Raw genomic sequence first — 18,431 nt, 5'->3', positions numbered from 1 at the left:
ATCTCAATACTGGGAATTGTTAAGTCATAAAAAAAGTGGCAAGGCATAATGTCAAATTTTGGGTGGCAAAGAACAATCAACATCAGAACATACGAGTTATTTTTTTTCCTACCATATTCACAACACTTCTTTTTTCCAGTAGTATTCGAAATAAATTAGCTGTAACCTTGTTATCATGGACACCTTGCTCAAGGCCGCGATTATCATCTTGCATCAGTCTTCGATCCATGATAACTTCAATCTGACCTAACAAACAAACAGACAAACAAACAAACTGGCCAGGGTTATTTAATACCAACATCTAGTAAGGATCTCTTAAGTGTAGGCATGGTTCTGATTTAAGCCACGGAGACAGATCTGTACAGCAAACAGTACCAAGGGCTTTCTCAAAGCAGCTAATATAAATGTAAAAAATAGGACTGTGTTTCTTCATTAATGTCTGGTAAAATCTGGTAATGAAATTTAAAAACAAGACAGATCAAAATTTAAGTGAGAGCTAAAAAGAATTAATCTGAAGAGAAAATTATGTCCTCTAAAGTTTTTAGTGGCAGCATCTGGAATTTAAAAATGTTCATGAGGTTCATTAGGAAACATAGATCACACATGGAAAAACAAGACAAATACAGATGGGTAGAATCTAAGTAGGATTTGAAAGACAATTTGGGTTACTTGGTATCTGGGGATTCTCTGAAGAAACCCTAGGATTTGAAGACATCCACCATGTACCCCGTTCCCTCCCTGGTATTACATTAGTATCATCAACTATCCTCTCTCCTCCAGCTCAAAAAGTAGTCATATTTGCTTCTTTCATTTCTATGCAATAATTTCACAGTTCCTCTAGTTTAAGTTGTAAACAATAGTTAGACTACGAGACTACAAATTTCAAAAACAAAACAAAACAAAACAAAACCCAAAAACTAAAAAAAAAAAAAAAGCCCTATCCAAAAACCACCCAGAACCATAGTCATTTAACTGTCTAGAATTTGCTCCTCAGGCATTGATCATTTCACACCCAAATTAGTACATCGGTCTCTTGGCAATTTCTCTCTTCTCCCTGTCTCCAAATGTTAGCCCTCTTAATATGCGACACTCAGTAAAATCTGGGCTGTCCTCAAAATTGTTCTTATGTTTGTAGGTACTCAAATGCTAGGGTATTTGAGTGTCTCTAGCAGGGGCACCTAGGCCAGGTATGACTCTTGAGCCCATTTTTAAACCTTGCCTTAAATTCTCAAAGCTGGGTCCTTAAGTAGGGAACTAGACATGAGGAGTGGAGCAGTCATGGACTAGACAGTTATATCACTTCCCTTGATAAAGGCGAGCTGAGAAATAAAGCTCCTCTGCCCCTAAACCACATTTAGGAATTTTATGTAAAGTTGTCCAATCTATAAATGTACTTAATTTTTTAAAAATTAAAACATAAGCAGTTCAAGACTTCTGGACTCTTCAGCAACAGAAAAATTTGGCAACCCGGGGCCCCTTACCCCAGGGCAATAAGAGTCCGGCACTGAGCTGCAGCTGCCCCATCGTCGTACACTGGGAGTGGTGGGCCCCAGCCTGCTAAAGCCCCACCACTCCCTCTGCATCCCTGATGTGAGGCCATTATTATCTTTGTGATGGCATTCATGGCTTTACAGTATCATCTCATGATTTTGTGTAACGAAAGCCATGAAGAAAGAGGAATAGTATGCTTTTTCGTGGGCGGGGCGGGGGGGATACAGAATGTATGCATATGCCTAATAAAAAAAATGGGTTTGTGGCAAAGGGTAAGCCAGGCACCCGCACCCCTTTATTATCTGTCTGGCTCCTTAAGACATTTGTCTTAGCAACTCTTAAGATGTTAGAAAGAAGAACAACTGACTACATATAAATGACAATGAAAAACATGTATTATGAAGGACATAAGCCTCCCTATAGAAGATTTTATAAAAATTAATCTGTGTTTATGATTTATCTTATCTTTCCATCTTGTTCTCTCTTTCAGAATCCTTGAAATTGTGTCTGTCACGTCTTTATTCCCCTAGCTATATGATTTCAGCTCTCACCTTTCAGGTGGTAGTGCCCTAGAAGGCTGCGATTCAGAAGGACCTAGGTTTGTGGGAACTTACGCAACTCTTGAAATTCTCTAACTTTTCTCCCAGCCACTTCTCTTCTTTTACTTCTGGAGAATTTCCACAGCTATTCCATTATAACAATGGCAGAAGACTGTGCAAACAATGAGCTATCAGGGGAGATAAATTATCTTTAAGAAGCAATGGTTTTGTGGGGTTTTAGGTCCCTCATTCTTCCTCAGAAGATTGAGCAAATACATTATTTTATGTTATTCTCACAAAACCAAAATTAACTAATAAATAGTCTGGTTCTCAAAAGAAGGAGGCTGGCTGAAGATGATAATTATTACACATGACCAAGAGAAAAATTATACACTTGAAAATGAAACTTGTAAGAGCCCAAAAGATTCCAAACAATACGTACCACTTTTCAAACTTGACACCCCTAAAGACTGAGCAGAGAGTAATGTCAAACGATGTTTGGCATCCTGGATATAGGCCATTGTAGTCATCGGATAGACGTTGGCTTGAAGAGGTAATTTGCTCATTGTCATTCTAGGCTGAATCTAAAAGACCAAACAGTTCACTTTAAAAAAAAGAAATCAAGTGATATTTACAGATGTACTTTAAAAAATTAGTACTGACTACAGACAGATGACTTTTCTTCCAAAGAGAAAAGAGTATAGCTTCCTTTCTTGTTCAAAGGAAGAGCTAATTTAAGAATTAAAACATTCCTCAAAACAATATAAAAAAAATAATGAGGATCTTAGAGAAATTTAAAGTGAAAAAAGGTAGAACTTATCCAGGTTTTTAAAATAGGCATTCCTATTTAAATTCAGAATAAAAATCCTTAACAAAAGTCTTCTAGCTTTCTAATATTTGCATAAAACAAATTATAAAGGTATTAAGTATTCATTTCTCATCTAAATCTAACATACTGCTTTTGTAATGAATGTTAAGCATAATAGCTCTCTATCCCCTTTCAAAAAATATCTTTTATAATTCTTGAATCAGTTTTAATAAATACCACAGATTCCCTCATCGAATTCTCCAACATGTTACACTAAAGTAATCAAATTCACATTTATATTTAAAGACTCTTCAGTGCTTACTTTTCCTGTTTAGTTTCAATGTAGATAGTTCCATATTTTAATTTTTCTTGGTCTCGTATGTGAATGCATGAAATACATTATTTTATTTTCTGACTGAAAATGCACTAAGCTGGCTGGGGTCAAGGAAACTCCCTCAAACCACAGCAGTAAACATCAAACAGAGACTTTGTTATCAGGTGTCTTATTCACACCACATAAAAATGATACCTCTCCTATTCAGCTCATGCAAGCTTGACATGACATGACAGGACATTCGAGAAGGAAAGAAATATAAAGTTAATGTAATAGTTAACACGTATTGAGTGCTCATTATAACGAGGCAAAGTACTAGGTATTCACAAATACCATCTTTTAATCTTTACAACAACTCCACAGTGTGTCCTTCAACTTACTGGTTGTACCGAATAGAGCCCCCCAAATTCATGGTCACCCACAATCTGTGAATGTGATTTTATTTTGAAATAGGATCTCTACAGACATAAGGTATACTGGATTAGGGTGGGCTCTAATCCAAGGACTGGAGTCCTTCTAAGAGGGAAGTCTGCACACAATGGAGACACACGGAGAATACAACAGGGACTCTGTGACAGCAGAGGCAGACAGTAGAGTGATGGCTCTACAAGCCAACAGGGCCCAGAATGGCCTGATGTCTCCAGAAGCTAGAACAGGCAAGGAAGAGTATTTCCCTACACACTCTGGAGGGAGTGTGACCCTGAAGACATCTTGATTTTGGACTTTGGCTGTCCAGAACTGTGACAAGAATAAATTCTGCTGTTCTAAGCCACCCAGTTTGTGGTAATTTGTATCACAGGCCCAGGAAATTATGAAACTGAAGAAACAACTGTAAAATGTTAAAAAAAAAAAAAAAAGAGATAGTTTCAAAGAATTCTCCATTTCTTCTTTCCAGTCCTAATCCTTCCATTCAAATTAACTTGTATACTCAATGCAAAGGGCATTCACACATTCACACTGTCATGACTAAGGGGCTGCCAGCCATGCTCCCTACCTGTGGGTCTAGATTTCTGGTTTTGCCCAAGAACTACTCTTTCAAGGCTTAAAAAAATGGCCTATTTTAGAAGCAGAAACATTTACGTTATAAATTTAGACATTTATAAATTTAGAAATAATATTTCCCTACTTATTCAAATGCTTGATCCTTGAAAAGAAAATTCACATTTTTATTCACTTTTACTAAGTTTTTTTTTTTCATTCATGTATACACCCACACATACAAATAATTGCTTCTGTAAGATTTTAAGAAAAAGAGTTTCTTTTGTACACGAGGAAAATGAATCACCATAAAGTCATGGCTTCATTTGAAAACCAAACAGCTGCGGTAGAATTAACATGTAAATTCAAAGCGTATAATGCAATTTTTATGCTTTGGAAAAGGTTTAAATTTAACCTTTGCAGGAAATTGCACAAGAGAAAATTACCACAATCCTTTCCACTCAACCCAGTTGAAAATCAGACAAAGTAAAAGCATTTGTTGTGAAATTATTTCTATTCATAGCCAGAACTTTCTAAAATGCTAATGTCTCAAAAACATGCTAATGTTTTTAATAGTATTATTTCAAAGCTATGTTGTCACACACATATACTCTGAATACAGAGATTTAGGTAACAATCAAAAGAGCCCTATTAAATTAGAGTGCTGACAATCTCGAAAAATTTTGAGTCAATTTTCTCATTACCATTTCAAACTATTTTGTGAACATTTTGATTAAATACATACCTACCCACATTTCTAAATAGATACATGTTTGTATTTCTTTGTCTAAGTCTATGTACACATATGTGTGTGCATAAAGGTAAACACCCTTACATTATTGATAAAAAGAGAGGAAGAGTTTCCCTGAAATTTAAGAGCCTATTATTACATTACACATTTAAAAGTATATATGTAATAATTAAATATGCACAGACCGTTTCCTTATGAGGGGAAAATATATATTCCATCAGTCCCTAATTATGTTTCCTTTCTATGAGACAAATTCAGATATATTTTGGTATCAAGGCATTTAACATGCAAATGCCTTTGAAAAAAATACATCTGTAAATCAGATGTTCTACAAACCAATCTCTCAAATATTTGTTCTAACTTTGGAAATCTGGTTGAATATAGAACCTATAAGTACCTGTTAAAATTCAGTTTTCCTTTAGAAATAATTTGTAAACTTAAGCACATTTTTCGAAGGATGTGAATTTAACTGACCCATTTCCATACATAAAACTTGCACACTAAAACCGCTATTACTTAGACATTTTAAAGGAAAATTACCTGGTATCCATTCAGGTCAGTATAAAATCTGTTTTGACTGTTTATGCTAGAAGAAATTCTCATTGCAATCTCACGGTTATGTTCTTTTCGGATGTCCACGATATTGGATACTTCCACAGACTGTCCGTCTATTCCTAAATTTAAAAGAATATATACGTTAATAGAAATTTATTGCTCCACTTTTCTTAAATATACTGTACGGAACTAACAAAGTGACATACATTTTTCCCATTTTCTACTCCTATCTTTACCATTCTTCATGCTAGCTGTGCCACTGTTCACCTTTTCTTTTCTTTTCTTTTTCTTTCTTTCTTTTTTTTTTTTCCTAAACTGTCAAATGGTAGAAAACGCTTTCTCCAGGGCACATAGAACTCAACAGAAGGATGAAGAGGTTAGGATGAAATAAATGAAGATGAAATATAACATGCAAATGATTCTCCAGTAAGTTTCGGAGGGAAAAGAGGACATTGAATGAGAAAAGGTTGTTAAAATGCGTTAAGAGGCCACCTGTCCTGTGTACTGTCCTTCCCCGACAGAACCACTGGAGCCTACTTCTTCACCACTCACCTTCTGCACTGGAAATCCAAAGCAGTGAAATTTACACCCTGTTGGTTCAAGAGGCAGTCTATTATTGCCCATGATCTATAATCTAGGAAAAGAGACACGAGGTCCAATGAGATGATTTATGGCTGAAGTGGGTATTATCATATTAGTATTTGTGGAGTATAATCTGGAGAACTCCCCAGAAGTTAAATCAATTTTAATTGAGTTTGTTATCTCTTAGGACCCCTTGTTATGGAGTGATTCATTTTGCCCTTTGCTGGATAAAGCAGAGGACAGCTTGAAGAAGTCCCAGATGTATCAAGCATTTATTTTTTTGGATAAGCCTAAACTGTTCACTAATTTCTATCTGTCACGCCACCCTGACTCTATCTTCTGGTCCTCAGTGAAGCCTTGGATCTATTTCAGAGATGGAGAGGGGAGTTAGGAAGAAATCCAACACTCCTAATACAGATTGAGTGTGTAGAAGAGATATTGGATCTTCTAAGAAAGAGCATTCAGGAAAGCAAGCAGTCAAAAGAAGAAAGACTGGCTCTATTCTATTTCATACGGCAGAAGGTTTCTAAGGTTCTAAGAGCCCTGGACATGTACTGGCCGTTGTTAGTTGTTACCCAGCGTGCCTCACACACAATCTGTCACAGTGTGCAATTAACCAGCACACTCTTAGATAAAGAGGGCTATGTAAAGAGAAATGGGGAGTGAGGGAAGGGAGAAAGGAGAACTTTTTCTGGGAGCCAACAAGAATCCCCAGGGCTTAGAGAAGGTAAAAGAGTTAAGGAAAGGAAGTTTGAATCTGTGGAACTTGAGGAAAATCATGAAAATGCAGCTAGCCGAGGCAATATAGGTTTATGTGAGAAGTACACCAGAAATTGTAAAACATAAAGAGTAATATACTGACAATGCTAAATGGGCAAAAGCCTCCATCAATAGAATTTTCAAAATTCACACAGGAGTTCTCTTCTGGGAGATGTTACTCTTCCAACTTGACAACCTCTGTCAGAAATGACTTGTTTCTTACTATGTTCACAAAGCTGAGATGAGCAGTATGACCTCATGTGTGCAGGAAGAGGGCACCATTATTCCCTTCCACTTTATGGTCAGTTTGAACCACTAACTTCTGTCCAGTTAAATATACATATAACCCTTTTTATGACAATTACCAGATAGCTGACCCAAAGAGCTTCACTACAACTGGGAAGTTAAAAGGGGGGAAAAAAAAAGTGACATCTACTGATGCTAGAACAATGGTATCTTCTTTGGTTAGGAAATGTATTACTTTCAATGCAAAGTATCTTTCAGTAGGTTGATGTCAATCTCAGTATTTTTCAAAGCCAATGAAATGTATATGGAATTTTAACAGACAAGCTTCTATAAATGAACCAAAGATGCCAAAAACACAAAATGTAGCAATAGGGATGTAGTCCCCTCTAGAGCAATCAGGAGAACACCTCATTTGCTGGAAGCGTTCATAGGGTTTTGAGCACTGTGTACCTTTTCTCCTCTCTAGACTGGATATTCTCTCAGGGGTCAACACAATACATGAAATGAAATAAAGTCTTAACAAAGGAGAGTGTTGTTAATTTCAAGTCATGTATCTCTAGAAAACATTTACAAAAAAACATGTTTCAAGAAAAAATAGGTAATTTCACATTACCTCTGGCAATAATAAATGATTTCTGTTGAGAAAATCATCCTTCTTGAGCTCAGTATTGTGCTCAGATCCTGTTGTGGCAACAAATGTTTACATCTCCTTTAAAAGGAGATTCAAGGGGTGCCGAGGTGGCTCAATGGGTTAAGCCTCTGCCTTTAGCTCAGGTCATGATCTCAGGGTCCTGGAATAGAGCCAAGCATCAGGCTCTCTGCTCAGCAGGAAGCCTGCTTCCCTTCTTCTCTCTGTGCCTGCCTCTCTGCCTACTTGTGATCTCTCTCTCCCTGTCAAATAAATAAATAAAATCTTAGAAAATAAATAAATAAAAGGAGCCTCAGTGTCCATTCACAATTCAGTGAGACATTAATTTAAATTCTATGCCAGGACAGGCTTTTAAAGTAAGATCAAACTTAATACACTTACTATGAACAAACCAAACAAATCTTGTAATGGTAATCAAAGCAAGGAGATATCCCTGAGTTAGGAAAGGGAATTTATTACTTTTTAAAGAAGAATCTGTGTGCGGGAGATGAAAGACTGCTACCTTTTCCTACTCTAGGTCAAGAATTCCCTAAGGTGTGCCATTCCCAAAGAAGTTCATGGCATTGAGGGGACAACTCCCTGGAAAGCATGGGTATGAACCCAGTGGTCTCAGTGGTCTGCAGAATCTTTGCAGTTATGTGGCAGCAAAAGGTCCTTTTACCAAAGTCGTTCCATCTGGGCATGGACAGCCAGGGATTTCTAAGCCCCTCTGGTTTTAATTCAGTCCTAGGACAGAAAACAGCTCCTACCTAACAAGAGCAGTCCAAAGTCCAAAGACGTGATGTATGTCATTGATAAAGAAAGAGAAGTAGGGGCGCCTGGGTGGCTCAGTGGGTTAGGCCTCTGCCTTCAGCTCAGGTCATGGTCCCAGGGTCCTGGGATCAAGCCCTGCATCGGGCTCTCTGCTCAGCAGGGAGCCTGCTTCCTTCTCTCTCTCTGTCTGCCTCTCTGCCTACTTGTGATCTCTGTCTGTCAAATAAATAAATAAAATCTTTAAAAAAAAAAAAAAAAGAAAGAGAAGTAAGTGCCCTCTTGCTGCTAATGCTTCACACTCTGTCCCGAGAAAGAGAGAATGGAGACTATTTATCTTTATTAGCAGAAGAAATGCAAACTAAAAACGGAGCAAGTCCATAGGTGGAAAGCCATCATAGAGAATGGAAAGAGTCTTGCAGAACCCACTTTCTTCTTCCTCCCTAGAGGCTGTTAGCTTCTTACAGATGGTCTTACACAACATCTCTGCATTCCAGTTTTTAACAACATTTTGGGAATGCAGCAGGTGCTGAATCACCATTAAAGAGAATGCGTTAAGAGGGGAGAGGCTGTCCTTCACGATGCCCAAGTCAGCTGACATGGGAGGAAAGCAAACAAGGCCACGGACAGAGTTTAAACAAATAGAAAGATAAGAGAATAAGCACTTTAATTTTGAGCAAACATGCATGCTAGAGTGAAAGCTCCTCAAGCACTGAGACCATGTCTTATTTATCTTTATGCTCCCAGCACATAATATGAGCAGACAGTAGTGTTTGCTGAGTGACAGGCAGAAGCTACGTGGAGTAATAAGCCAAAAATTACCAAGTCCTTGCTGTGTACCATATGCTTGCCATAGCTTTACGTACAGTAACTACGGTAGTTCATTCAATCCTGACTGTAGGCCTAGGAGGACATTCCTTGCCCCAGATCACAAGGCTGGCAGAACCAGCACTAAGCCCCTTGGCCATCATGCCTCGCTGGCAAACTGAACACTAGAGAATGTTGAAGTTACTTTGGGACCAGAGATTGGAGGAGCTTTGCAGTGACTCTAAGTAGAAAGGAGACCCCCATGTTATTTTTTAAGAAAGGAAAAGGGTACTGATCTGGGATCTGATATGCTACAAGTGCTACTTAACAGAGCCAAATAAATTATGAAGAAAATGACAATAGAATAAAAATAAAAATAATAAAAAATAATTACAGGATGGGCTTGCTGGAATACAAAACTTCTTTAAAACAATACAAAATCTTTGGGGCGCCTGGGTGGCTCAGTGGGTTAAGCCTCTGCCTTCGGCTCAGGATATGATCTCAGGGTTCTGGGATGGAGCCCGACGTCAGGCACTCGGCTCAGCGGGGAGTCTGCTCCCCACCCGCCCCCTGCCCCACCTGCCTCTCTGCCTACTTGTGATTTCTCTGTCAAATAAATAAATAAAAACTTTTAAAAAACACCCCACTATTATAAAAAAAAAAATACAAAATCTTTTTTTTTTTTTTTTTTTAAAGTTAACAGCAAATGACTTTTATGGACAAATTACATGGACAGTGCCAGAGCCTCAGGTTCTATAACCTGATGTTATGAGAACAAAATATCCTGGAAAAAAAAATTGTCACAGTCACTTTAAAGCCAATAAAGTAATATATATTAATTAAAGACACTATGATCTCACTTGTCTACATAAGATGAACACTAATCACAAGCACAAGCATATTCACTGTGCACTGCTGCCAAGGGTAGAAACATGGAAAATAGGCGAGATGTCCACCAATAGGCAAATAAATGCTCTGTAGCAAATGAATGAGATAGCTCCCTGCCCGGGGCCACGAAAGATATCTGATGCAAGAAGTGAATGCAGCATTTGTACAGTGTGATGAACTTCATGCTAAAACCAAACACAGGTGTGCATTTCAAGTGTTTGTGTGTGTGCGCGCGCGCGCGAGAGAGAGACAGAGAGAGAGAGAGAGAGAGAGAACGCAAGTGATCGAGTGTGCACACAGTTATCTGATTACCTCTCTAGAGTAGTGGATAGGGGCCATGACAGATTCTAGAGGGATTTTACATTATATACATATATTATAATGTGTGACATTTTTTTCAAAAAAGTATACATAGATATTACTTGTATACGTAAAAATTATTTTAAGTATTTTTAAAAGAAGATTATTTTTTAGGAAGGTAGGGAAAAAGATGAAATTGAATAGGCAAAGGGTCAGGGCGGGAGGCTTCACCTTCTGATTTTGTTGCTTAGCACCAGTCTTAATGAAACTGAGAAGGATTCCCTTTCTTGTGTGGGAAGAAAAACTAGAAGGTATCTCTGACACATCCTTTGTGTGTGAAAGAAGAGGTAGATGAAAATGTCCAGGGAGGGTGTGGCTGAGGAATGCAGATGGAAAGCCTAGGGCCATGGCTCCAGACAGCAGCTGGTGGCTTTCAGAGAACTGTAGGCCTCATTTTCTTGCAGTCTCCTTACTTCATCATCAGATCATTTTAACACCTATCTGGGCAGCGGAAGTCAAGCCTGACCTGCAGAATCTCAGAGTTGGCCCAATTTTCTCCACCAACCCAATCACCTTATTCTAGCAATTTTGAAATGCAAAGAGAACTTTTCCAAGGAGTATACGAGACACTGCCCACCATATTCAAATGGTTATCAGAGTGAGAGGCAGCAGCTTGGGAGAAAGAACAAGTTTTCCATATCTTATTAGTGCCGCTCAATGTATGATTAGGACAAGTCCTTACATCAATGTGCCCTAACAGCAACTGGGCCACACCCACATAGGAAACTGAAAAGTGAAGGTGAGAACCTAAAAGAGGTGTTTAACTGAATTTGAAATAGATATGAAATCATATAAAATCAAACCTCAAAAAACCCATCTAAGATTCAAAGCAAGGTTTTCAGTGAATGTCCTAAAAATGTAGGTTCTTGGGCAAAAATGCCAGCTTATTATATCATTGTTGCCCTCATTCCCTTTTCTTGAATCTATGTCTAAGTAGAGGGGTGCCCGAGCCATCGCTTCACTGCAGAAGTAGGACAATGGTAACAATAACAATAGGGACAATAAAAGCTGTCACGAAAAACCACGGATTGTAAGTCTAAATATTGCCCCTCCAATGTGGGGAGTATTTTGTTCTGTATTTAAATCATCAAAAGTACAAAAAATAATTTTCACATTATATATTTACTTTCGTGACAGTGCTTTTGTGAACTTATCCAACTTAACCAGGAGTTGACACGTAGAATTATTAACTAATTACACACTGCTTCATTCAACACATAAACTTTAAGGATAATTCTTGCAACAATGATAAATTTAGTAGGCCATTATGGAGATGATGTTTCTAAAAAAGCAAATATTATCATTTTTTAAAACTGTACTCACATCTGAAAGCACCAAGAATAAAAATGGTAATAATTCCCACATTTGGATGACCTTTTTCTCCATGTTGACTTACTCAACTTGCCTATCCATTGTAAGATCTAATTTATCCTCTGAGGTACTTGCTGATTTCCAGGTCTGTAAATGTTCACATTGATTATTTCTCCACAAGTGAAAATTTTAACATCTGCTTTCATGAATATAAATTTGAGTAAATTTCATTCCAAGTCTTGAATTTAAGAAAATGATGATGTACCACTTTGTTTCATTTCTAAAGCACTAGATAAATAACTACTACGACTTAGGGATGAACTTATTACGAGCAAGGCACTAGTGTACAAAATTTTAGGCTTTTCATTTCGGTAATTCTTACAATGACACAAAAGTACACGCATAATAGCAAAGTTAGAGCATTTGATTCCATGGATTGCAAATTTTGATTAAAGATGATACCAATTAACCACAATATACTTGAAGACCTAATAATAGAAAAAAAATACACAATAACACTGGAAGCTTTTCTTTTTTTAATTTTTTTTGGTCCTATTGAGTATTGATTTTAAGAAACAACAGGTATTTTGGAAGCTCTGTCTTCATGGGAATGCAACATCTACATCAGTAACTTTTTAAAAATTAACATATAATATATTTATTTGTTTCAGGAGTACAGGTCTGTGAATCATCAGGCTTACACAATTCACAGCACTCACCACAGCAAATACCCTCCCCAGTGTCCATCACCCAGCTATCCTATTCCTATTCTCCCAACCCTTAGCAATCCTCAGTTTGTTTCCTGAGATTAAGAGTCACTTATGGTTTGTCTCCCTCTGTGGTCCCACCTTGTTTCATTTCTTCCCTCCCCATCTCCCATGAACACCCCCCCTCCCTCTCAAATTCCTCCTATCAGAGAGAGCATATGATAATTGTCTTTCTCTGATTGTTTCACTTAGCATAATACCCTCTAATTCCATCCATGCCATTGCAAATGGCAAGATTTGGGTTTTTGAAGGCTGCACAGTATTCTAACAGACAAGGTCTAATGAAAGCATTTCCATGGGAAGAGAATAAAACAGCTCACAACACTGAAACTTTTCTGTTCCCTTCAGTTCCCTTCCAAGCTGGGGCTGGTCTAGGACAAGTGAGGCAAGTGAGGGAAGAATATGGAATAATCACAATGATCTGTTTGTATACCCTTCAGACTGACAGTCACTCTGAACTTGCCTACTTCCTGCTCTCCTGAACATGTTCCTTTCCAAGGTAGCTTAATGCAGGAAGCTTGGATTCTGTGTACTCTTACTTCTCAAGTTGATCTTGCCATGGAGGCAAGCAGTTCTTCCTTGTTTTTTCTTTCTTTCTTTTTTTTTAAACCACACTTTTACCATTACTTCTCTCAACTTACCAAAAAAGAAGCAGTAGGATACCTCTCACTCATCCTAACTCAGTGGATGCTAAACAGAGACAATTTGCAGTACTGGTGTTTGGCTGAACTTTAATGGTTGGGTAACAAACATTTTTCCAAAACATGTGATTTTCTTTTGTTTGCTTTCAACAAAATTGAAGGTGTATCTAATCAATTTGTCAGGCAGTAAAGCATTATAATTAACTGACTGAAATTCATGTTTGACAATAGACAATTCTGTGATTTATGGAATATAACTCACAAGGAGTTCAAGGGACTGAATGACATTTTTTTTTTTAAGAGATTTTATTTATTTGCCAGAGAGAGAGCGAGCGAGAGAGAGAGAGTACATACAAGAAGGCAGAGAGGCAGGCAGAGGCAACGAGAGAAGCAGGCTCCCTGCCGAGCAAGGAGCCTGATGCAGGACTCGATCCCAGGACCCTGGGACCATGACCCGAGCTGAAGGCAGTGGCTTGACCAACTGAGCCAGCCACCCAGGTGTCCCTGAATGACATTCTTATAATAGAGCTCCTTCCATTCCCACCTACTTATTTATGGTAACTTTTTTTTTTTTTTTTTGCCTTACCTTTATAAAAACAAAAATTAAGAAGAAATCGATGCTGAAACCTATCTCACTCTAGCATTAAGTATAATTCAGCAATGGATATATGAACATATGTGGAATATAAAGGGTACATATGATTCATCCACTGAGAGAAAGGTTTTCATTCAAGCTCATGAAATAAATGACCAAAACGGTAATACATTGGGACTTTTTTGATCAACTGTATACTATTAATAATTTTTATAACTCAATCCAGAAAAAATTTAACACTTACTTTTAGGATGAATGAATTGTTGAACTTAAATTAATATACACATACATATATGTTTCATAAGAATAATGAAAGGTTGATCAATACCCTCAAGCATAAAAATAGTATATTAAGATAAAACTCGGTGGGAAGCGGAATGGAAATACGAGTTCAAGGAGAAAATAAAGATGTGAAATTTGACTGTTAAAGGTCTTATTCAGGCCTTTTTAAAAATGCGTGATTTCAAAATCAAATCGCTACTCACTGGATATGCTTATTTTAAAATGTCAGTATTTATTATACTCCAGAAAAAACATCTTTTGCAATTTTTAAAATGTATAAAAAATAGATGTCAACTTAAATATATGTAATAGTTTTCCAAATCCTTATAGGAACAAAGGAGTTTGATTAAAAAAAAAACCCCACTTCATGCTTTGTAATGTTCTTTCCCTCCTTTCTGCCTATATAAATGACATTTCTCTAAGACACAGCATCTCAACAGCCCACTTCCTTTATCAAATCTTCCCCAACACCCCCAAACCTCAATGGCTACTCTCTTTTCTAACACTTATGTCTAATTCATCTGGCCCACATCCTCTTTTTTTTTTTTAAAGTAGATTCCACACCCAGCATGGAGCCCAGTGTGGGGCTTGAACTCACAAGCCCTAAGATCCAGACCTGAGCTGAAATCAAGAGTCAGACGCCGAACAGACAGAGCCACCCAGGTGCCCAAAGCCTACACATCATCTTAAGGAGAAACAACACTTAATATGTGCCAGGCTTTATGTACATTATTAATTCAGTTAATCCTCCAACACTTCCATGAGGTAGACTCTTTTATTGTCACCTTTTTCAAGATGACAAAACCAAGGACAGAGAGGTAATAACTTGTGCAAGATCAAGCAGCTAGACGGTAAGCAGTGGGAGCTAGGGCAGGAGCTGGAAATGACATGCAAGTGTGTTGACTCTGGAGTTTGAGCTCTTAACCATCATACTTCCCCTATATTTCCCATCCCTACGCCCTTCATCTGAGTTTACTACAACACTTATTTGTAGGGGATGATGTTTCCCTGCTAGGAAGCTATGCCTTCAAGATGGCAGCTGATGTCAAAGAGCCCCCAAGATAACCTCTGAGTTCTGAATTTGTATAAATAGCATGTGCTTATAGTCCCTCAAAATAACCTTTCCTTTCATGCCTGTTGGGAATAATCAGATTCAATGCATAGCTCCTTATTCAATTTTTAAAAGTTCCAATTAAAAGGAAAAAAAAAAATCCTTAGCAGTCAATTACATATTATGGTATTCCAAAAATGTTTTAATTACCTAAGTCTGCCTAGCCATAACTTACTTAATGCTTTTACTCTTAAACTAAATATGGAATGTAGTCCTAGGGGGGAAAAAATGAGAGATTGACTGCAAACCATTTTAATACCCTCATGAATCTTTTTATGGAAATAAAAACAGCTTCAGTGAAGCTCTGAGACCTTGTTTACAAGTAGGAGGACTCTAGGGATGGAAGGCCCAGATTCAAGCATCCTTAGAAGATGGAATTTAGGAGCAAGGAGTTAAGCACAACAGAGACTTTATGTGCTTAACTTTAATTGGCCACACCTAATTGGCCATCTAGTCTTTCTACCATTTAAGAAACCGAGCCCATAAGAAATTTAAGGACAAACTCAAGGTCACTCTGGTTGGCTTCAAGGTGCAACTAAGGATTCAAATCTCTAATTCCCAATGTGGATTCTCTTATGTATTTAACCAGATGAAGTTCATTTTGACTCTCTAAAAGTCAAGGGTCATGTTATGAATCCAATCATATTACATATTCAAAACAGAGAAAAACTAAGCGACCTCTTTTTGAATGCTAACTGTGCCCACTCAAGGAAATTATTCAGTCATAGCTGCCAAAGGAAAGTCTTTTCTTCCATACTTTTTGATGGCAGTTCATTACATTTTACCTCCAGGCTACTTGCTTTCTTTTAGCAAGATCCATTACATTTAGTACTTTCATAATATGTCAGCAGAAAATAGGCCAAAAGTATTGCATTTAGGTATTTCTCCTAAGGGCTGAAACATGGTTTACACACATACTCATTCACTCACAAACACCTGCCTAGAAGAACGTAGTCCCAGGGAAAAGAAGCTTGAAGGTATGTATTATAACTGATCTGGAACCTGAACCTTGTGCTGGAGAAAATGTACATGACACATTGGTAACCCATAGCAACCTAATTCTTCAAAGTAGCTGCTGATGTCAGAAAACTAGGGCACCAAAGTCTAATAATTACCGCTCCAAAGACAAATGAAGCCACAGCTAAGAAATGTCACCTACTGATCATGATGTCACTGCAAGTTATGCACTTACTGTGATGGCACAGAAACAAATATAAGGGGATACATGGGCTTCTGCCTATATCACATTCTATCTTCCAAACCAAGATTAACAAAAAAAGCTAACGTAGCCAAAGCAGCCTTAGGAACATGTAAAGCTTCAACTAAATAAAAGATGATTATAGTACGAGAAAACTAATCCTCACTTCTCCCACCATTTCCTCCAGAAAAATGTTATTTTCTATAAACGAAATATAATCTTTGAAAAAAAAATAGTTACAAAAGGGCATTTCATTAAATTATGGGTGCTACAAAATGGATTTCTTATTTAACCTGATGGAAGGCAAAACATTGTGTTGCATTAGAAATCTCTCAAATCCCTCTGATCTTGTAGAGCTTTTAAAGCTAGTGAGCACAAGATTTCCTCTAATTTAATATTTCTAGGAACCTTTGAATGTAATGTTTGAACAATAATGAAAAGAAACACAGAGTGTTTTTTAATAGCTTAAATGATGTTAAGAGAGGGCTCTAAACAGCAACCCCTACCATTTTCAGAATCTGGAGAGAATGCAAATAAGACACTGAAACTTAAATATAAAACACTAAGGGTGGGGGGGGAACCAAACAAACAAAGTTGGTTGAACCCATACCAATTCAGTTTGTTGCAAAATCCATGATGACCACACAGTTTTTATAATCTGGCAAGTGCTATTTGAGCTCTGTTCTTGACTTTGTTTTCTCTCAAAGCTTAATTTGGGCCAAAGGTTACTTTGGGGAGAAAATGGTCATAGAGTAACTAAAACAGAGATTGAGGAATTTAAGGATACTTTATCAGGTTCACATTACTTTAGTTTTTTAAAAGAGTATTTCAAGTAAACGGATTTTGAAATACTTAATATAGACTCTCAATAAAGACAAATAATCCATAATATCACAAATCTTCCTGTTTCTTTATCCTGTTGCTGAGAGATAATAAAATCTTTTGTTTAATTAATGGTTTAGTAACCTAATACAATTATAGTATCTAATCATAAAATATTAATAGTTTCTCTCCCCCAAGCCCCATTTTTTTCTGGCTCATAAATTTGGAACTAACAACAAACATGCTCTATTCTTTAATACTCATCCAGTAACTGCATCTGGTCAGTTTAAAGGAGGCAAAATTAGCATACATCCAAAGACAGTTTAGTAAATTAAATTCGAAAGTAGGTATTTGTGTTCTTTTAAGAAATATTAAATACAAGCCGATCTACAAAAGCATGGAAGTTGGCTGATGTTTTCTTTAACACCTAAGAGGGAAAGCTACATCCTGTCCATGGATCTTGCTCAATCACCCAGATGCCTGGTTTACATGAGGCCAAAGTTTAAAACACCGAAGAGCTTTCAAGTATGGCAAGTGCGGCTGCTTTGGTACAGCATAAACAGACCCCGTTCAGTCACTTTGAACTTGTCGACATCCAAACACCCTGAAGACCTCACATCTCTTTCTTAGGTTTTGATCAGTGAATTAAAACCCCAATAAGCCAGGATCCAGACAACCTGAGCCTTCATGCAACGGTGTGTGAAAGAAAATGACAGATGGAGGGAGGTCAGGAAGGCCACTGAGAAAAAGGCTCTCTCTCCGCAACAGGCCTTATTTTTCCCAAGAGGGAGATCTATTGAAAGGGGTTCAGATACAAACACAGAAGGATGTATAGTTTGGATGAAAGCCTTTCAGGTGAACTGGTAACTCCATCTCCTACCGAGAGCTTTCATGTTGGGGGAAAAAAAAAAACCCACCAAAAAATATAAACACTCTGGGCTTGAGAGTGCAAAAAGAAAAATTGCTATGTCACTTCGAATAGTTATATACGCTGGTTTCAGGTTCAATCCAGGCAAGAACAGTAAAACTCATCTGGAGAAGCACTCTGAGTTAACTTCACATTATACGTCGTTTCCCACCAACTTCTGAAGCTTTCTGCTTTCAAACTACAAAAATCTAATACAAATGCTTCAGCCTGTTTATTCCACGCACTGTGACATCTAGAGGCAATCTGGGGTCCGTATTCTTACTTTATTATTATTACTTT

General features: G+C 37.5%; 1 protein-coding gene across 1 annotated transcript in view; it reads right to left on the bottom strand.

Annotated features, from left to right (window-relative positions):
• Positions 1-18,431, bottom strand: part of MAN2A1 (mannosidase alpha class 2A member 1) — a 168,192-nt gene that overhangs the window by 22,926 nt on the left and 126,835 nt on the right. Inside the window, exons 17-19 of the mRNA XM_059418347.1 lie at positions 5,442-5,575; positions 2,473-2,614; positions 113-246 (exon numbers count right to left, since the gene is read on the bottom strand). Of these exons, the coding sequence (XP_059274330.1) occupies positions 113-246; positions 2,473-2,614; positions 5,442-5,575 (410 nt within the window). The remainder of the gene's footprint in view (positions 1-112; positions 247-2,472; positions 2,615-5,441; positions 5,576-18,431) is intronic.

This window comes from Mustela nigripes, chromosome 12, assembly GCF_022355385.1.
Source record: "Mustela nigripes isolate SB6536 chromosome 12, MUSNIG.SB6536, whole genome shotgun sequence".
In the NCBI taxonomy this organism is placed as follows: Eukaryota; Metazoa; Chordata; class Mammalia; order Carnivora; family Mustelidae; genus Mustela; species Mustela nigripes.
The sequence above is the reverse complement of the archived record's forward strand: the minus strand, read 5'-3'. Positions and strand labels throughout refer to the sequence as shown.